The sequence below is a fragment of the Amblyomma americanum genome, chromosome 10, assembly GCF_052857255.1.
Source record: "Amblyomma americanum isolate KBUSLIRL-KWMA chromosome 10, ASM5285725v1, whole genome shotgun sequence".
In the NCBI taxonomy this organism is placed as follows: Eukaryota; Metazoa; Arthropoda; class Arachnida; order Ixodida; family Ixodidae; genus Amblyomma; species Amblyomma americanum.
In genome coordinates, this window is record NC_135506.1 from 2,557,252 (window position 1) to 2,578,741 (window position 21,490).

General features: G+C 50.3%; 1 protein-coding gene across 4 annotated transcripts in view; it reads right to left on the reverse strand.

Annotated features, from left to right (window-relative positions):
- The window catches only part of LOC144107664 (A disintegrin and metalloproteinase with thrombospondin motifs like), a 235,340-nt gene that overhangs the window by 80,249 nt on the left and 133,601 nt on the right, over positions 1–21,490 (reverse strand). For all 4 annotated transcript variants that reach the window (XM_077640778.1, XM_077640777.1, XM_077640776.1 and 1 more), the window contains exon 2: positions 12,959–13,045. In XM_077640778.1, the coding sequence (XP_077496904.1) occupies positions 12,959–13,030 (72 nt within the window). In that variant the 5' untranslated portion in view covers positions 13,031–13,045. The remainder of the gene's footprint in view (positions 1–12,958; positions 13,046–21,490) is intronic.

A 21,490-nucleotide genomic window follows, 5' to 3' on the forward strand; every position in this document is an offset into this window, starting at 1 on the left:
TTCGCACTGGATGTAATGATTGAAATGGATGAATACTACCGCCAGTTTCCACTGCCTTTGCTTGAACAGCGACCACGTGACTCGTTTTTTTCTCTTAATTTCAGTATAATATTTTCGCGGTACCTTTTGTCCAACGTATACCATATTAATGCGAGAGCGTCGAGGCTCAAGTTCTTTAGGAAATCTGGCGTTTCCGTTGTCTTCGGCGATGGTTCCGTTAAATAGGCCGTTATAGGGTGACCGCCTGAGCCACCCTGGTTGGTATAGTGGTTAGTTGGTATAGGTAATGCTTAGTGGTTGGTATAGAATGGGGACGTAGAAAGCTTCCTACCCGTGTGGTAGTGGTTCTATGCAGCGACGCACCTGCATCCACTCGGTAGTGTTACTTCCATCATGCTCTGTACCTGTGATGCAAGGTTCACAGAATTTCTCCCTCTTTTGTAGTTCTTCCAAGCATGAGGAGCTGGGAAGCACTTCCGTTCCGAAAACACGCAACTACGTTTCCCGCCTTGCAGTCACGCCCACTCGAACAAAGCTGCTTGGTGTAACGACCACTCTCTCCTTAAATACCTTATATATCTCCTTGCATGAGACATCGCCCATCTGCGTACTCGTTAATTCTATTTTTTCACCAGCATCGGGTTTTTTTAGGCTCTCGTGAACCAACTGACGCCACGGGCTGTGTAACGCGTTGAGGAGCACTCGGCAAGGATCGCTTCCTCTCCGGGCGCCTTCTTCAGTGAACTTTGTTGTGCAAACTGCCGGCGCCGCACCCGTTCTTATTAAGCAAGTGGGTCAGCGGGTGCACGGAAGTGGCTCTTTACTGCAGTGTGACGTCAGCTGATTATTTCCTGGATCGCGGTGGCCAACTCCGTCTCGGCCCACGCCTCCGCTCCCACGCGAACCGCGCACACGCGATCCATGGTGCTGCGCTGGGCAGGCACATAACTTACGGCTGGCAGGAGTCGCTCGGGTCTTGTGGGAGCAGGCCGCTGCTGCCTGCATGCGCCGATTCTGCCTCATGCCATTCTACCGCAAAAATATAAAGCGGAAACGTTGAGGGGCGTTGCCCCGTTCGTCGGCATCCGGGCCTCGCACTTCCCAGTTTCTCAACGCCGCGTGGGTCCGCATGTCGTGAGAACGTAAAGAACAGTCCCGACTGCGCGCCCCTCAACAGAATTTATACACGCATTACACACCCGCTCAGTGCATACCTGCGCCTCTCCCAGTGCACGCATAGTGGGCATAAACATGTGACGTATTCAGAGGCTGCACGTGATGTCCTCCCTTACTAAAATGGTCTGTAGACAGGCTATAGACCTATTAGAGACTATATTGCCCACCTGTAGATGTTTCTTTTTGTCTATTCATAGTCTACAGACTGTCTATAGACAAAGGGCTACTCGTCCTCGGGATCTGTAGACCCAAGCTGACGCGGCGTAGTCGGCGCCACTCTTCCTCCGACGTGTTGAAAGCTCGTTTTCCATCATGGCGGGCTTTAGTTGCGTCGTCGGCACGTCTGGCGGCGACACCGGACTCATGTTCAGCTTATTTTTTCCATTTTCTTCGCGCTGCGAAGGAAGACGATGAAGACGGCGTTGTGTAGTGCGACAGGGCCAAGCTTCACGCAGACTCGATGAGCTGGTTGGACGTCGTGCAGTAGTATAGTGCTTTCGCACTGAAATTCAACCCGTGCGGAACCGCAGCGTAGATTTCTCGAACAGTGGCGGAAAAGTAACGATATATAAAAGAAGTGACACTAGAGCACAAATTTCGATTAAACCCATTCGGCTCGGTAGACGTCTACGTAGACCCGCTAGTGGATATCAGTCAAGGGCTTCTAGAAATAGAGCCAGACCTGGAGAGCTATGCGGCCACGATCTTACACTAGCATCTTCTACCTGCTATCAGTCATGGCTGTGCTTTCTGGCGCAATGCACTGAACTAACAAGCCAGCCCAGGGTGTACAACACAGACCCACCCTGCGGGTATCGCGCGTCCACAGTCCGCCACGCGTTACTAACGAAAGCCTTTACTCGCACCAAGGTTTCTATTCTCACACCCACATACAGCCGGAGAAAGAAAGAGAGAAAGCGGCTTATGCACAAACAGACGCTATAACACTACGGGGGCGTCTGCCGGGGCGGGGCTGTGTGTGTGTGTGTGTTGTCGAGTCAGCGCGGAAGTGGCCTTTGCCGCACCGGTGGTGATAATTGCCGGTGGCGTGCCGCCGCCCTTGTGTGGACGCGTGCTCACTCTGGAACCGTCTATGTAGGCCACTGATCGGCTATAAATACGGACACGAGGCGGACGCTATTTTTAACGCCAGCCGGCACGCGCTGCGTCCATTGTTGTCCTTCCCTCTCCCCTCCCTTTCCACCCTTTCTTTCCCCTATGCGGAAGCTCCGATGAAGCGGAACACGGCACTGCGGCTACCACGGCTGAGCACCGACTGCATTTCGCTCTTTCATCCTCCCGGACCGTTCGCTCTTTCCTTGTGTGAATGCATGCTTGTAAGTTTGTATTTGTCATTGCCGCAAGCTCGCACCGCTTCCTATTTTCACCTTCTTTCACTCTATCGTTCTCTTTCTTCTGATCTTCCTCTGTGCTTCGTTCTTTCATTCATTTTTTTGCTCCTTTTTTCTTATTGGAACCTATTTACTGGAGTGTACGTTAAGCTGCGCGTTTGACGTTCTCTCTTCTTTCCCTCTGTTTGCTGTTCATCCGCCCATCATTCTTTCTTCGCCGTTTCTTCGTTATGCACATCTTCCTCGCCCTCTCTTTCTTGCAGTGTCTGTTGCGGCGCGCTTTCACCTTCTGCGCCGGTCGGATGAGGCTGGAGGTCGTCGCTCATCTTTCGTCCTATTGGTCGTTTCGTTATGGCGCTTTCTTCATCGTTTGTTGAGACGTCTGCCGTAGCCCGCCGTCACTGCCCTGCCTCTCGGACAGCGCGATAGATGAAAGTCCTCCCTCTTCTTTTTGTCTTTCATCCCTTTTTCTCTTTTGTGCCGTCTTTTGTCGTGATATCCGTTGTGGGACGCAGACGATGCCTCCGTCTACATTTAGGAGCTTGTTCCTTCATGCTTTCTTCTTCTTCAGTCTTCTTTCCCCATGTCTTCCAAACTCTTCCGCAACTTCCCACTATCTTTTTTTCCTTGCGCTTTTCTTTTCGGTTCTTTTAGAATTTCTTTTGTTGTTGTTGTTGCTCAATGCAGAGGCAAAGTTTGCGCCGTCTTCTAATGCCGTCGAAGGCGTTCGGACGGGGGCTCGCGACACGAGGAGGAGCTGACCTCGGTGCACAAGCCAAAGACGCGCACCAATGTCGCGGATCCTCCTGGTGTTACGAGCGGCGGCTAATCGCATTCTCACGCTCGGATGCGCCGAGCGCATGCGCGCTCAAAGGATTCGGCCACACCGCCGCCACTTTCATTTGCGCGAGCGGCCCTGTGCGTATATTCGTACGGCGGCTTCCTCGCACTGTCGCTATATGCCCTCCTCTACGAGCTTCCCTTTTGTTTTTTTCCCTTTCGCGGTCCGAGGAAGAGACCGGCTGCGAATCGCTTTATGTCCTGTACTGGTCTCAGCCAGCGCTTGAGGAGTTTTGGGCTTTGTATAGCGAGTCGGTGTCGCATCGCAGGCGTGCTTGCAGGGGCGGAACGGTTTCCTCGCGATAAAGGCGACACGGCGCCATAAGAAGTGGCTTCTGGGTGCTCGCCTTTTATGCACTGGAAACGCGAGAACTCTCTCCTCCGCTTTGACCGCTTTGCATTAAGTTATACGATCCATTTTGTTTGTGTTACTTCGTCGTTTTCTTGTGTTCTTAAAGCCTCCATACGAAGAGTACACGGAAGCAGGAAAAAGAAACTATGCAGTCGCAGTGTTCATCCTGTCTTTCTGCCTTCTTTCCGTGGACAGTCTGACATCACGCTTAATGTTCTCCGCTTTTCTTTATTATATTATTTTCTACTCGTATTAGTGCTGAAGCAGTGCTACAATGGAGGGTGGTCGGAACATTTAATTTAACATGCAAAGGTCAGCAGTCGAGACATGTTTCTTTTTCCTCAAACACAACAAAGCTTCAGCATACAGACTGCAGCAATGTGTTTAATAGCGCTCACAAGCGGAAGTAATCTAAAACCTGGTACTGCAACACACGGCACTTGCCTCCCGCTGCATTTCAGGATTGATTTTCGCTATCCACTTTCAACACGCTTTTCCAGAGCATGTCGGTACTGTTCACGTCAGAGAGTGGTGGCATTCGTGCCAGATAGTGGTCACCCCTAAATCATCGACCTCGCAGCTTCACGCAGATTTTCAACCCACTTGTGCTACAGAACAAGGCTCTTGCTTTTCATATACGTGCACAGAAGTCAAAGCGGTCATGACTGCCGCGAGCAGTGCAGCTCGAAAACTAAGTGCCCTGCTACCATAAAGAAAGCCTTTGACGGCAACCTTACAAGACGGACAGGTGATTCCATTTAGCATGAGTAGAGCTCTAACGAGCCTCTCCTCAGTTATGTCCATGACCTTGCGTATATCTTTCTGTGGGCAAATGCTCACTTACAGGCTTGTAACTGCACTTTTATGGTGCGCTACAGTCGGATACAAGTCAAGAAAAATGCGGCTTTTCCCTGTCACAGGACCCCTTCCCAGCCAGTGGTGCCGGCTGACTCTTGTGAGCATGCTGGTGCGACAACGCGGGGAGGCGACTGCCCTTTTGCATCTGCCGCTCCCTGTATTGTCACACAGGCAGGTTCATGAGAATCTGTCAGCGCCATGGGCCGGGGGGGGGGGGGGGGGGTGTCCTTTGTCTTTTTTGCGCTTTAGTATCCATTATGACCATGGAGGCGAAGGATGAAGTTGCCGGAGTAATGTGCATAATGTGCAGTAATGTAGATATTGGATGAAGCCAGTCCTTCGACTGATTCCGAAGCCGAACGATGAGCACGGCGAACACTGAGCAGCAACCCAACAGAAGAGGTTGTCAACGTCAGTCGACCGATCCAGAGGATATGGCGAGGCGGCAAGCCGAAGGTCAGCGGAGAAGACAGTATAGCCTTGCTAGACGGAGTGCGAAAACAGGTGAGTAGCGAAGAACAGCCGAAAGAAGGGGAGGCGAATGATGAAGCAGCCGGAGAAGCGTGCAGTGGAGAGGCGAATACAAGCGGCTTCAGGAAGTGCTGGGTAGAGGGAACGACGCCTCGAATCGCAACGAGCAGCTCAGGCGACTTATCGCGAGAGGAAAGCCGAGGAATGACTGCAAGAACATTTGGGTGCAACTCGAAGTTTCAGGCTTGTAGAAAGCTAAACAAAGATAAAAAAATAGCTAAACAAGGGAAACCGTGGTAGCGCAACTAAGACACCTTAAACTTAACCAGGTAGATCGGGAGCAATTTTTCCTGACTGCAAATCTATCGCGTCATTGGCTCTCGCTCGGGGTGAGAAAGCAGCGGTAGCGCCTTTCCTGGCTCCGTACCTCTCCATCCCCTTTCCCTCTTTCGACAGTGCGGCAGCTTCCCGTTGCACATGGTGCAATTACTTGGAACACATTACCGTAGATGGCATATCCCCAGTGAAGTCAACGCAGACTTGGGGCACATTCCACTGTCGCGCTCACACCACGACGTTCCTCTTGCAGCTGCCGTCGCTAAAAAAAAAAGACAAATAACAGAAGCCACGAAAGAATGTGGAAGTGCAGCCTCCCCCTCTTCGGGCAGAGAGCGATACACGGTCGGGGCCTCGGGCTGTGCTGCCCCGAGAAGAAGAGCGGCGGCTTCTGTTCGGCGCTCGGGGGTGCAGAGGAAGTGTTCCGCTTGTGCAACTCGTCTCTTCCGCGGAAACGAGCCCGCCACTTCCCCGTGTGATGAAGCCGCTTCCTCGCTGCTGTCCCTTCTCCTCCCCCCTGGTCCAGCGCTCTGTCTTCTTCCCCTCCAGGCGCACGTGCCAGGATCGGGCCGGGTCAGCACCGTTCACAGCCCGGTGCGCGCAGGGAGGTCAGGCTCTGATTGGCAGCGAACACGGCTCGCTTCGGTCCATACACGCCCGCAGCCGGTTCGGCAGCAGCAGCACTGCGGGAGCAGCCGATCCCAGAGTGGCGCGCTTGCTGCACTTGCAGCGGACGTCGCGCTTACAGCCCAGGGATGACCTTTGCGTTGCTGCATATATACGCGTGGAGTGAAGGGGAAAGTGTGTTCAGTGTGGCCAAAGCCCTCTGCTGCTCCTCACGAGGCAATCGCGGCCTGACAGGACGACTTCTGCGTTCAACTGCACAGTTTGACAGTGTCGGCAAGGCTGATCATTTGGGTCGACCTTTCAACAGAGCAGGGAACAATGCTGTGTGGGATAGTAGAGACTTTAGGAAACGTACAGCGCCAAAGGCAAGTTACTGGGCAGAAAAGTGTAGATTTCTCTACCTGACCACTCGGTTTCTCCCCAAGTCTTTGTCTGATGTCACCGTACCGGTGACCAAACCAAGAAAACTGCATACGCGCTCCTTACAGGCGTTCTGACTTAGCTCCTGCCAGGGCTAGTGCAACGCCCAGCCGGGTGCGCCAGGTCGGTAACGGATATGCTAAAGCCCTCTATTGTTGTCTTCGCGATCCTATCTAAACTCAGCTCTATCTGTCAAAAAAGGCACTGGCTCGAGTGTCGCGCGGTTGGCAGCCACCTGAGGGGCCCAAGGACGGCTGACGCCTGCTTTGCCGCAACCTTTGTGTGTATGCAGGAGAGAAAAGCGCGCCGTGAAGTTGCGCGACACCACGAGGGGTGACAAGGCCCCCGACGTGAGGAGAAAGCGGACTTTCGTTCAACCGCGGCGTTTCGTCCAGACACCGGGGGCCGCATTGTGGCCGCACTGTGACGGACGCCCGTGCACGGGCTACCCTTGCATAACGGCGCCTGCCACGGCACAGCCGGTTTGTCTTCGCTGCCAACGGTTCGAGACTCCCTCGTCCCTACACAGTTTCCTGCTCTCCATGGCATCTTTTGTGGACGGTGTCCTTCGGTTCGTTTCTTTGGATTGGTCAATTGGTTGCAGATGGCTTCTCGAAAATTGTCGCGAAGCACTCGTAAACGTGACGTTTTGCAAACAGACTGACTCGCCGATGCACCGACCGGACGGCCTTTGATGACATTCAGCTGTGATCGTCGCATGCTGCTTCCCGCTTTGTTCGCATTTGCAGGCAGCAACGGAGTTTGCTCGCTAATCAGCTATTGCATAAAAAATAAAAAAAATTGAGTTCCGGTCAAGTGGCGGACACGCTGGGTGTTCTGCAAGCAGCGTGCTCTTGTGTTATAACAAACAGCACATGACAAAACAACACCCGTCAAAAGAACGCACAAAAAAATGGCAGCCTAACAAAACAGCACAGAGAGAACCGTGTTCTTTTGTCGCCTTGCAGTTTTAACGCGATAGCTTGAAGGAGCTCGTGTCGTAGGAAAGCCGGCGTCGTCACCTGCGTCGGCGTTGTTGACTGAGCGAAAAATCCACGAAAAATACCCCGAGAAACAATTTATGGAGCAGGTTAGTTCATGTGACCTTGCGGCGTCATCACTGCCTGTCCACTGGATTGTGAGAAAACGCCCCACCGTGGCAGGTGGCAGTTAAGTAATGATCGCGAGAGGTTTCTTGGGAAGATCAACCTCGGTCTCACAAACCCCATCGCTCAGAGCACCTACAATCGCAGGGCAGTGGCGCATCGCTTAACTGCTGCACCACTGCGCCAGGAGTGGTATGAGGACTCCCATGCATCTATGAACGTTAAGTAGAGGGTGGAAAAATCCGCAGATATGGCCATTAACCCATTTACGCCATCGCGTCATATCCTTAAGGCGGAGCTTAAGTGTCCCCTCCAATTTTTTCTTTTTTTTTTAGTGCTGTTCTGACCCGTCCCGTTTTTTATTCCGCTGTTTCTTCGTGCCCCCTGCTCCTGGCAGCTGTAGTGACCTGGCGGTGCAAAATTTAATTTATAGAGGAATGTAGAACGAGAGAAATGCGCTACGGAATGCACTCCGCACTTGAGCAGAGCGCAACGGGAATGGAAGGACAAAGCGCAGCTAACTGTATGCTCATAACACGCACACACGCTGCGCCTGAAAGCAAAGGGGGGCACTGAACGAGGCTTTCGCGGCGTCTACGCCCTGTTTTCAAGGCCTTAAAGAGGCAACGCGGTCCAATAAATGTCAAGCGAGACGATGGAAGACTGTTCACGGCTGCCAACTTCTAGTCCGGCTTCAGTTTGGTCAAGCTGCAGCAGCACACCAGTGACGGCATTATCCGAATCACGACGAGTTCAGCGACTCCGTGCTTGATATATCGACTTAAGTGACGCACCTGACTGCAACAAACTCTTTCTTGCCGAATATATGTAAAGGAATTCCCGCTGTATCCAAGCGACTACCTTCTACGAAGACTACCTTGGGCCTAACTTCACTTGCAAAATTGCACGCCTGTGTCTTTTTCACAAAATGTTTCATCATGAGTCCATTCGCTGCGAGTTACTTCGTCCCCCTTCGTATAATTCAATAAAGGCCGCGTTTGGGCGAGTTGGTTTTCCATGTTGAACGTAAAAGCGCAAGAAACAAGGACATAGAATAAGACAGACAACACAGCGCTCATATATTCCCCTTTATATATTGCGCGCCGCACTGATCACATACATAAGGTAGGCATTTCTGCATGCAAAACTAAAACCTTCAGGGTTTTTTTATTCCTCGCACGTCATATGACTGGAACCACCTTCCTTCTTCAATTGCCACAATTTCTGACCGTGTATTATTTTGGTCTGCTGTTACCGCTTCTAATGTCTAATGTGTTGTGTTCATCACTTATTCAAAATGTTCTCCATGTTTTGGTAATTTATTGCTATCTGCTCTTTTTTTGAATTGTCAGTGTTATTATATATAACCCACTCCCCCATGTAATGTCTTGTCTTGGGGGTAAAATAAAAAGATAAAAAAGAGGTAAACTGCAGCTCATCACTTACGGAGCAGTGGTACGCGCACCAAATCCCTCGCTCTAAGGCATTTTCTTAAAGAGACCATGACATGGCCTTGGCAACCGCGACTAAATCTCCTTTATGATTGGGTATGCAGAAATAAATATTTGACAAAAATAATAAAATTATCTTTCTATTGTCCATTGTCTGTCAAAAGAGTTTTAAAATGTGGTTTTTGTTCAGGGGCGGATTAATGTGGGAGCAGAGGGAGGGGCAGTCCCCCCCTCCTAGAAGGAGAAATTGTACATAGGAAACCAATAAATTCGCCCCTTTTGCATCGACCGAGCGAAAGAAGGCGAGGAAGTCGCATGTGACATGGATGGCATCAAAAGTTTCAATTTGCCCTACTACCTCAAATTCAGGCGAATATATTCTGTACCTCTTCCAGTTTGATTAAGCGCATCTCTTTGATTATGTACTTGATTGTGCAATGTTGGGATAGCAGCTCCAATCTGCCTTCACAGTTTGTTTTGTCTCTCGGTCAATCCTCTCCATAAAGGTCGCCACAATGGTATGTCCGATGAAGGCCCACACATCCGCGCGTGGCGCTGTGTTTTATCCACCGAGGCTGCTTAAAGTCGCAGTGAACAGGGAGAAAATGTCATTCTGTCAAGCGCTGTTTTTGCCTGGGAGCTCCCGGTAATCGAGGTCGGTGGCGATGCGCGGTTATACAATCCACTTTTACCGCCCGCACGAAGACGAATGAAGATTTATCGTTTCGTTAATTCCCGCGATGCATCGCCCCCCCATCCCATTAAAGATCCATCCGCCACACATTTGCTGCGCTCAGGGCAGAACGAAATAAACTCCGAGGCTGCCCCCGCATGCGTGCGACCAAGCACGGACGTCGACCGTCTTCCCGCGGTCCTTCCAGCCGGAGACATTGCCTTGGCCGCGTGTAATCAAGGCGCCTTATTCATCTTGCAGTGAGCGCCCATTTGGCACGAACTGAACAAATCCACAGGGTACCCCCATCCCCAGGTACCCTCCCCATCGCCCTTTTGTGCGTGCGAGCTGGACGGTGCACAGACGCGTAATCGGTTACACGCCGTCCTTCGGCGGGGCTCCAAGCGGCCGCCTCATCTCCGGTAAGTCTTTCGCCGATGCCCGTGGGCCCCCGGGGGCTCTCAGGGGGGCGACTTCGGCGCAGCCGCGAACGAGGTCAAAGACGTCCGGCGCTTTGTGCCTCGGGCGGTGCCTTTGCTGACGCCGTCCAAGACGCACGCGACGGCCCGCGGTGCGTGCGTGCGTGCGTAGGGCGCTTTTCCCGAGTTGTGTTCTCGTGTAGTCGCGTGCGTGGCGTTGCCCCGAGGCTGGCACGGTGACGCACGCAGTGTGCCGGCGGTAGCGGCTTTTCGAACGCGTCGCGTAATCAAAGGGGTGCCGCGGCGGCGCACTAAGTGGTCAAGAGCGTGGGCGTGGCGCTGCGCGAATTTGATGTAAGACTTGGCGCTCGGAGGTGAGCGACCCCCTTCGTCCGTGGCGCGGCGGCCGTCTCGAAGCGAGAAAGTGCGGTGACGTACACTTGTCCCGTGTGCTGCCGCGAGGTCTCACTCGCCACTTTCGGCCGGCGGTACACAGAGCCGGTAATTACTCGTGTAATTTGTAATCCGTCGCACGCTTGTGACGTCATCTCTCACGCTGCTTGACCCGCGGTCGAAATTATGCAAGTGATGATGGTATGCGTGTTTACTGCAGTTGGAAGCAACTCATGAACGAAGCTGACGTTTCCTCCCAAAGAGAAATCTCTCAGCAGCCCCTTGCAAAGAGGTGCAAAGTTCAGTTTCATGTTCAGTTCCAGCTTGGTGAAAAGAAATTCGAACAGCGGAGCGCGCAGGCGCCGCGTTGTTCGCGTTTCCTTCCATCGCGATAGTACGTCCTGAGTGCAAGCCGCGCTCGGCGTTATCAACGATGACCTGGACTCTGTGCCCCAGGAAGCCGTCCATCATTTCAGATTACTGCATCTATATGTTCCCCGCAATGCTAAGCCCGACTGTATATCTGACATGATGCCGTTCTTTAGGAGATATTATTGCAGCCAAGGGTCACCTTCTATATCAAGACTGACTGTACGTCCAAGGAAGCCGTACCGGCAGCACTGTCTACAAATCGTTTCCTTTTATGATGAACTGGACTGTGTGCCGAGGACACCAATCTTAAGCACAGAATATTCCAGTCAAACGTACCTTCATGTGGTGAATGTGCTGTATGCCTAAGGAAGACGTTTTTAATGCCATAGAATTTAGGTTGTCATCTTGCAAATACCACCAGGTTTCTTTGTAACGAAATTACCTTTCTGGTGGAGAGGGTCGAGACGTCATCAGCACCATCAAATTTGAAAATCTCATAACTAAAATGTCAAAGTAGCTACCCTTGGTTTATCATATGGAATTTTACTATTAGTATTGAACCCACTCTTCCATCTTAATCCACCCACTAACCCCAATAATCCCTACTAACCTACCTTAATCTACCCAACAGTGCGCATTGTAATCACCCACTAATCCCCACTTATACAATGTTCCAAAATTTTCGCGTTCTGTGGAATATTTAGGGGTGGTCCAATATTCATATGCTATCGCATTCTCTTCTTTAAACATGTGGTTAAGAGGCAAGCAAGGCTGAATGGTGGGCCAGTTGGTATGACATGTCGAGTAATAATTTTTGCCAGCCGAAAAAAGACGAGGGACAAGAGGAGAACCTGCACAGGACTAGGCTGGACTAACAACTGACATCTTTATTGAGCACATTCCTTCGAGGAGCCGTCACGCATGCGGCAAGCCAAAACTGACAACCTAAGCTTAATCGCTCAAGAGGTCAGTCTCTTTCGTTGTCAGCCCAATAGACGGGGAACTGACGCAAGCATCACCATGTTTATAAGATAATCCTCAAGAATTTCACGTGGCTTTCTTGTTTTTCCGTGGCCTAAAATGGTTACATTGTCAAAACGAGGGGAACACCTCCCGGGGCATCTACTACAATGCAAGGCAAGATTGCCATGTTCCCCACTACTAATTTTTGTTTGGTGCTTGCGCAGCCTTTCATTAATACAATCACCAGTCTGTCTTATATAACACCTTCCCCGCGTCAGCGGGACTTCTGTTTTGCACCTCGCAAACATTGTTCTATTGGTCTCTGCGCACGAATAGTGCCCGACGATAAGAAGAAACGCTGCAACACCAAAACAGAAGTCATAGTCATAGAAGTCATAGTCAGAAAGTGTTATAGAGGACAGACTGGTGATTGTATTAATGAAAGGCTGCGCATGCACTGAACAAAAATTGGTAGTGGGGAAGATGGCAATCTTGCCTTGCATTGTAGTAGATGCCCCGGGAGGTGTTCCCGTCGTTTCAACCATGTAACCATTTTAGGCCACGGAAAAACAAGAAAGGCGCGTGAAATTCTTGAGGCCTATCTGATAGATAAACATGGTGATGCTTGCGTCAGTTGCCCGTCTATTGGGCTGACAACGAAAGATATTGACTTTTTGAGCGATTAAACGTGGGTTGCCTGTTTTGGCTTGGCGCATGCGTGACAGCTCCTCGAAGGAATGTGCACAATAAAGATGTCAGTTGTTAGTCCAGCCTTGTCCCGTGTATGTTCTCCTCTTGTCTCTCGCCTTTTTTCGACTGGTAAAAATTAATCTTCGACGTGGTTAAGAGGGCACCACGTTTTTTAGACCAGGGTGTTCTAATCAAGCGTTCCTTTTTACAACTAGCTAGACTGTCGCTGCCACTCAATGCGGAGTGTCCTCCACGGCGTAGACTGCAAACCGCTTTCAGCCTCTGGTTGCGCTTTGCGCAAACCCTAAACACCGGCCGGCCCCTGAGCGCAGGTTCACCTCGACCGGCGCAGCAGGCCAGCGTTCACAAATGGCCGCGTCCAAGGAGATACGGGAAAGATAAAAAAAAACAGTAGAAATGAAGAGAGACGATCGTAAGCTCCCTGGCCGGCGGGCTTACCCCTTGGGCGCCGTCGCATTGCCAGGTAGCAGCCAGCAGCAGCAGCATCGCCGCCAGGGTCGCGAGGGTCATCGTGGACCGGACTCCCTGCAAAGTCGAGATCGGGAATATGAGGATGACCCCTCGCAAAAACGCGGCCGCTCCGATGGCTTTCCCATCGAGAGCCCGCACTTTACGCACGATTCTCAGCGGGCTTTGCCGCGCAACGCTTCGATCGGCCGGCGCCATTAAGAAAGATTGCTCACCCCAAAGGTGCCGACAGGATATGCAGATTGTAACCGCCATTTATTGGCTCCTTTCCATCGTTTCGTTTTGCCTCGTCTCCAATGCCGGCTCGACCCGGCGGTATGCGCACAGGTTTGCCTTGGCTCTTTTACCTTTGTAATGGTTATAATTTACCGTTTACCGCAAACCAGGGGGCCCTGTTGCGATAGACGTCAGTGCTACCAGCGTCACGTGACTCATGGTGCATTTCTCAATCGCAGTGCTAGTTTGCTCGAGGTCACGCGAATTCGCTGAATTAGTTAACGTGCTGTATGGGCGCTACCAAGCACTTTGCTTTTTGAGTGTCAACATCATCACGTGGAGAGTCTCCGTCAGTCAGTTCAAGGAAATGAAGACACTAATGTATTTTGTTCTTTCGCTGTACCACAGAGTGACCTTCACGATCCCAGGCTTTGCGTTCAGAATAACTGTCATCATAAAGAGTGTATCGTCTGTGGAAACACCCAGCAGCAACGAATGTCTACATGAACTTCGCCCAAGCGAGGAACCAAGAAGATAAAAAATGACGATGCACCCCGTAGAGCAGCATTACGTTACCACGCCCCGCAACCTCTGCGGCGCGCATGTGCTCCGTGATTCGAACGTAAGGAAAGCCGCGACTCCACGGTTGAAACAGTGTTTCCCGCAGAGGGCGACTCATTCGGCGAGCGTGACCGACGTCTTCCGGGGCCAGCTGCAACTACGACGTATTGCCGTGGACTCTCTTTTCGCTACCCGACTCCGCGTGCGGGAGGCAATGCGAAGTGTATATATACTCGTGCTGCCTGTGATTCGGAATCGAGCGGCCTGAGCCGCTGGGTCGTCACTTGTGTGGCGTTAACTTAGTTACGCCGGGCGCCTCACGTGCGACGCAGACTGCGCAGATGCCAATATTCTACGCTCCTGCTCGCTAAATGATACCTGCTCCATTCGGTATAATACAAACCGCATTTCTCAGCTGTTTCTCTCAGCAGAGTCCGAATGTCGGCTGCCAAAGGTGTAGAGGGTCATGCTGCAAAATAACTCGCTGCAAAAGCTGACTCTTCAAGCGGAACGTTCTGAAGTTTCAACGGCCGTACTAGATCACAAGGTGATGGAACCATTTTCGATCCTGCTGTCGATTTAATCTCATGGCTCGCAGTAAGCTTGCAGTTTATTGTTTTGAATCACTTATAAATTGACCTAATTAGCACATTTAAATAACGCTGCAATATTACTTATCTCTAATTTACTAGTCTTTTACATTCCTCGTACTTATGTGATAGTAGCGATGAAATGATATGTTTGATATTTGTAACGCGCATTTTCATTCTCTGCTTACTAGACGGCTAAGCATCTCGTCTGAGGCAGAAATTTACAGCCAGCGCTAATCGTTTTGAATGATAATGCTACAAAGAATCTCTGGAGGTAGGCGGTACTCTTATATGGCTCTGCAAAAAGGTAGAGTTTCTTAACTCAAAATTCTAACAAGCTGTACTACAGTCATGGATACATGAACTGTAGATACAGCAGGAGTTTACTGTATGCACACACGTCAGATGACGCATTCGCCCCGCCGCGGTGGCTCAGCGGTTAGGGCGCTCGGCTACCGAGCCGGAGTTCCCGGGTTCGAACCCGACCGCGGCGGCTGCGTTTTGATGGAGGCGATTCGCCCGTGTACTGTACAATGTCATGGATGTTAAAGATCCCAAAGTGGTCGAAATTATTCCGGAGCCCTTCACTACGGCACCTCTTTCTTCCTTTCTTCTTTTACTCCCTCCTTTACCTCGTCCCTTACAGCGCGGTTCAGATGTCCGCCGTTATATGAGACAGATACTGCGCCATTTCCTTTCTCCAACAACCAGTTTCTTTTTTTTTAGGGGGGGGGGGGGATGGAAGAATTCACCTTATCCGGAAAGGCACACACGAAAGCAGAGAGAGGTGTCTAATGGTTAGTTTAATATTAGGCGTTGTAGATGCCAGCGCTTCTTTCATCCCCCCCCCCCCCTCCTTTTTTTTTGCACGTTCGCCATCCCTTACCTAACGAAACAACTCAAGCGTCCACCTAGAGTGGCATATTCGACGCGTTTTTTTTTTTTAGCCTAACGGCACTAACGCAATAATGGGACGCTTACGGACACATTTATCGAAGCTTCACCACAAATTCACCACGAAGTAGCTAAAAGGTGGCCCCCGAAGTAACAAATTTTTTCAATATTTCTCAGTTTGATGAAATCTCGGCTATAACGGAATTATTTAGGACTACAGTTGCCTTCCTAGCATCTTCCTTCCGAAAGTACCACCAAATGGGGCACAGTTAATCTTTCCTTTTATTTCTTTTTCGCCGATCAAGGGGAGAACATTCGGCGTACCGATGTTCAACTTTCGCGCGCACATAAGCACCCAGCAAAGGAGCCATTTAGATCGCGCCCGCAGAAAACGTGTTCATTTCAGCGCGTCGGCACAGACGCACAATGCCCTACGCAGACATGCACGCGACAGCGCACGCTAGCAGTCAACCCACGCGCTCGCATTCACCCAACGCCAACGTATGTCCGCGTAAATATGTACGCACACACTCCCTCTCGCGTGAGAAAAATAAAGCGAAGAAAAGCGCTCGTTCTCGAGACCATCAAGCGAGCGGTCAGTGCTGCCGCAGCAACGCCCGCTTCGCACGGCGCGCTCTCTGCTGCCGCCTTCGCTGCCCCCCAAAGTTGCACAATGGCTTGCCTTATTCGCCGCCTCGCTAGCGGGCCTGGCTCTCATTGTGTCGGTGCGCGGCTGGCTGGTGGTGGAGGGAGGACAGCTTGCCCAACTTCCCCGCGGCCTTTTTCAGCGCTGGGAGGCACAGGGACGAAGCTCGCCGCCGGAGGACTCCAAGTTGCCGGCCGTGCGGTCTTGGTCGCGACGCGAAGCCTCGAGGAGGGGACCGCGCTGCGCTGGGCTCCGAGAGGCGGCCGATGAAGCTCGAACGCGCGGAAGGAAGCGGTCGTTCTTTTTTTCGCTCCTATTTCTTCTTCCTATCTTTTCCTTGTTTTCCATTGCTTCTTTCTTTTTATAAGCGCCAGTCGCGGAAGCTACCTTGCGCAGAGGACGACGTCGTGGGAGGAAAAACAAAGTTCATTTTTTCTTCTGAGGGCATCTCAAACTGAAGAGAGTTTTGACGTTGTCTTTTTCTCTTTCCCTTCTCTCAGTGCCTTTGGTTCTTCGCTGGGCGCTTCGTGGAAAGAAGCGTGACGCACTTTGACGATTTTACCTTGCGTACAGTATGTATCCGTGCGACAGTAGCGCTGTTTGTTCGCAAGTCGTCCCTTTTTTGGCGGAAATGACACCTGGGTAAAGAGAAAGCGCAGCTCCTCTTTCTCTTTGGCGATGACGGACATTCCCTGGAACAAGGACATACAGCGTGGGAAGTGCTGCTACTTGTGGAGATTCTCTCCGAGCACACGTACTTCATTGTTTTCGCTTTATTCTTTCATTTCCTTCGTGGTGCAACATTTTACAATCGCGGGTTTTACTCTCTCGGTGCCAACGAAACTCTGGATTCAGACTCTCGTGAACAAAATTTGTCACAAAGACATACCAGCAGTGTCAAGTGCACGGCCACGCACGAAGCATCCCGTGGTTACCATATGCACTCGAATAAGGGCCCCACTCGTGTGACCTGCTGTATTAGTTACTAATTGCAACGGAAAGAAAGAACGCTCCTTCATGCAAAACAGCCGCCACCAAAAATAAAAAGTTTCCTTTTCAATAACAGCGACAAGGACGGGCGATATGTTGACAATTCCCAAGCAACATTTCTTCGTGGCCACCTGAACTCTCTCATCGTGCCGACAAACGAATCACGTTATGGAACCAGCGTTCGCCAGAGGTACGGCATTTTTTGAAATCTTATCCGGTCGCGTGCGGGCTTGTTGGCAGGAGCTTCTGCAGAGGCGTACACTGGGGCTACTCTGTAAAACAGAACTGATGGCCTAAACATTGAATTAGCGCTGAGGCTGTGATTGATTCTCTTCTGTGTGGCCTTCCAGACGGCCGTAGCATACAGCATTACGGCTCACCTCGCGCCATCTTGACCTGAAGTTGCGTCCTTGCGAGAAAAGAGGCTTGTAAATGTAGAACACCAGAAGGTAAAACTTCAGACTAACATTAACACTGAAATTATGGTTTCTACATTTCGCACACTAAAATAAATGACTTCCTCATTTATCACCGACATGCTAGGAAATGATATCTTTACAACCCTGAAGACATCGCATTTGAACCCAGTTCCATTGAAGACTGCACTCTCAAAATAGCAAAATAGAAACGTATCACGTATCTCACGTTGTTTTAAGGATGCGTCACTTGTCTCAAGCCAGAAAAGATTAATGATGATTAAGAGAACTTATAATGTTCGACAGTCGTCTAATTTCAAAAAGATGCCCAGTTAATATTAATGGATTCTTACGTGCCTAGGCCAAGGTTACGGCCATAATTCAGGTCGCAGCGAAGTGGAGAGCTTCAAGTTGATGTCGACCAGCGGGTAGCGTGCACCAGAATCTCAAGGTACGGTAGTAGATGTATTTAGTTTTTTGCCAATACGCGGCTACCTCGAATACTGATAACGGGCCGATAGGCTTAACTGAAGAAGTGCGCATTTGTCTTGCCGGCTGATTATTCTGAGGTAAGTACCTCCACACGATCTAATAGGATCAACAGGTTAGGAATTTTTCGTGCTCTCTCTGTGCTCTTTCCCTTCCTTCCTTCCTTCCTTCCTTCCTTCCTTCCTTCCTTCCTTCCTTCCTTCCTTCCTTCCTTCCTTCCTTCCTTCCTTCCTTCCTTCCTTCCTTCCTTCCTTCCTTTCCTTGCGTTCTTCCTTCCTTCCTTCCTTTCGTTCTTCCTTCGTTCCTTCCTTCCTTCTTTCTTTCCGTCTTCTTTCCTTCTTTCCTTTCCGTCTTCCTTTCTTCCTTCCTTCTTTCCTTTCCTTCTTCCTTCCTTCCTTCCTTCCTTCCTTCCGTCTTCCTTCCTTCTTTCATTTCCTCCTTCCTTTCTTCTTTCCTTTCCTTCCTTCCTTCCTTCCTTCCCATTTCTTGCTATCTTTGCTATGTATTTAGCAGCTGTTTACCGTTACTGGCCAAGGAGTCTGTATCTCTATTTAGAATCCACTTCACTATGCCGCCTTCTTTTGGAAGCGCCGGCCTCGAACAACTGACCCATAACCTCGCGTCAGCTGAGAATGCACGCGCCTTCTCCGCGGGTGCCACACACAGGGGGGCGCGCGCGCGCGCACACACACACACACACACACACACACACACACACACACACACACACACACACACACACACACACACACACACACACACACACACACACACACACACACACACACACACACACACACACACACACACACACACTCTCTCTCTCTCTCTCTCTCGACGGTGCCTCCTCGCTGGCCAAAAATGGACCCACGCCGTGGATTTGCCGATAAGCGGTCTATTGCGGTGCACGAGCAAGCAGCGGCCAAGGATTGGTCGGTCGGACGTTGGGTGGTGGGGATCACCCCTTTCTTTTCTAGTGTATTTTTGTTTGCTTCAAGATACGTGGGAGTTGAGTAAAAGAAGCGGGGGGAAAATGGCACGCGATCTTGGCCCGAAAGATGAGAGCGAAGACGAGCCTCGCATTGGCTCGGCGACTTCCAAGGCCGCCGCGCGCGTTCGACAGACTCGGGCGTCGCGCGACGGTCCAGTTTTTCAGGATGGCGCGGTCACGCGGAATCCGAGGTCGTCGCGTGTTTCGATCGCGCCTGCCGACTCTCTCGCCTCCGAGAGCCCCGTCGATGGGAACGGGGGCATACATCTTTTCGGAGCGGGGGTTGAGAAAGAGTGCGGGGATCATCAAGAATCAAGAAACGTCCTCAAGTTGCCCGTGTGCTTTTCTGGCTAGCAGGAGCTCGCTTCTTGGCGATTAAAAGCCGCTAAAGTTGTATAGTCATTAAGAAGCGCGTCATGTCCTCAGTCAGCGGGGTCCTTTGGACTGGGCAGATGCATTCATTACTAATTTCGAGGTTAACAACTTGAAAAATAAAAAATAGTAAAACAGGATTATAGCAGCAAGGTTTGCAGACAGCAGTTCTGCACTAGCAAGGCATCCCAGGCTATCTGCCATTGGTGAGAACGGGGAAAACGTATAAAAATAGATGAAAAATTTTCACGTCGCGAGCAGCCTTGGTGGCAACTCGAAGTGCGAGTCCGTTGGGCCGCTAGTTCTTATTCATGAGAGAAACTGGAGCACGCAAGGAGAGCAATCTCCTGGCAACTGCGTTCTTGCTATGTTGGTGAGTCCTTCGTCGCGATACGACTTTCCCATTCGTTGCCCACGACTTTCCCATCTCTTGCCAGCGATGAGGCCGAATGGGTTGTTATAAAACTCGAGCAGCGTCGCCGATAAATAATGCTGCCGTGCGATGCGGCGGCATGTCATTTAGATGTCTTTAGCTGGCCACGTGTGGACGATTGATATCTCAGCTAATACGTCTTCAAATTCGCTGTCCCGGATGTCTTTTGTATGTCTAAGACAAAAAAAAAACATCAAGCACGCTAATTTTGCGGAAAGATATCCGACACAAGTACAACAAAGAAAATATATGGCCTCGTCGGTTAGTGACGTAAAGACGCATTTTTTTACGAGCAGTAATCTGACAACAGTGACTTGCTCCTTCAAGTGTCGTGAATTTAGCGCTAGAAAAAAAAAAAACGTCTTCACGTACCCTACGGCCATTATGGATCTGACATCCGGAATATCCGATGCACACGGACGTCCACAATGACCTGTAGGACGTGACGGATAAGACATCTACCGTGTCTTGTAGACGTCCGGCGCGACCGTATTGCTCTCATCACAAATACTACTCGGCGTCGGTGGGTTTTTAAGCTGCTCTAGTGTGCTCCGCCGTGTAACCCTTATAAAAATGGTCTATAGACAGTCTATGAACTCCTTATAGACTATTGCCCACGTATATATATATATATATATATATATATATATATATATATATATATATATATATATATATATATATATATATATATATATATATATGTGTGTGTGTGTGTGTGTGTGTGTGTGTGTGTGTGTGTGTGTGTGTGTGTGTGTGTGTGTGTGTGTGTGTGTGTGTGTGTGTGTGTGTGTGTGTGTGTGTGTATTTCTTTTTGTCTATGCATAGTCTGTAGACTGTCTATAGACAAAGGTCTACTAAAAGTGTATGGCCATAAACCTACATATTGTCTATAGACTGTCTATAGGATTTGTATTGCCTATAGACTGTTCTTTAGGGTTTGTCTATAGAGTGTGTAGACTTTATAGACAGAAGTCTATGGACAGTCTGTAGACTGTGCAAAGAAATTTCCTTAAAGGGACTTTGCAACGAATAAAAAGTCACTTGTAAATGTTTTCAATGCTTAGAAATGATGCTAAGAAGCATTCACACCAACTATGAGTCTTCAGAACTGAGCCGGCAATTTATTAGAGAGCTTTAGTTTCACGTACGTAGAGGCTTCACATACGTAGAGCTCTTACGGGTGACCAGTGCGCATGCGCAGAACGCAAGGGGTATGCGCGAGTCTCACGTACGTACGTGACATTCGGATTTTTACGTTGCGGTCTTTGCGTTGCTTGCGTACGTAGCGTTGACAAACATGGCGGCGCCCTTCCCGCCGCTTCACTGCGATAACAGCTTCGTCGCTAATCCCTCGACGCGATATCGTGTTCTAAGCTGTTGTATTCGCCTTCGATTTGCCCATTCTTACCCTCGCATAAGGTTTCAAGCGACAAATAGCTTTTGTTTTTCAGACAGAATGGCGATTTTTCAGCTGTTAAGCCTGACGAAGTAGCGTTGGTCGTCGTCATAACAACAGTCTCGCTATGAATGGCTTGGCTTAAAGACTTGTCTTGGATGATTTAGGCTCCAACCAGTGTCTGTGTTTCTTAGTAGATGGCGCTAGGCATAACGCGCAGCGTGTTTCGCGTACGTGTAACTATAAGGGTTTCAAACCTCCTGCGTGCAGGCTACGTAGACTTCTCACGTTTGCGTACGTGAACCCTCTACGTACGTGAAACTAAAACACTCTATTATGAACTTTTAAATCCGTGTTTTTTTTTTCAATTCGCGGGCCGATTGGTGTGCTCGTAGTGACCGATTTCGGAACTAAAATCATGGAAGAAAGACGTCACACTACCCATGACGTCGCCAGGCCACCACACGCTCTCATTCGCTGGAGCCACGGCAGCCACGACGTCACG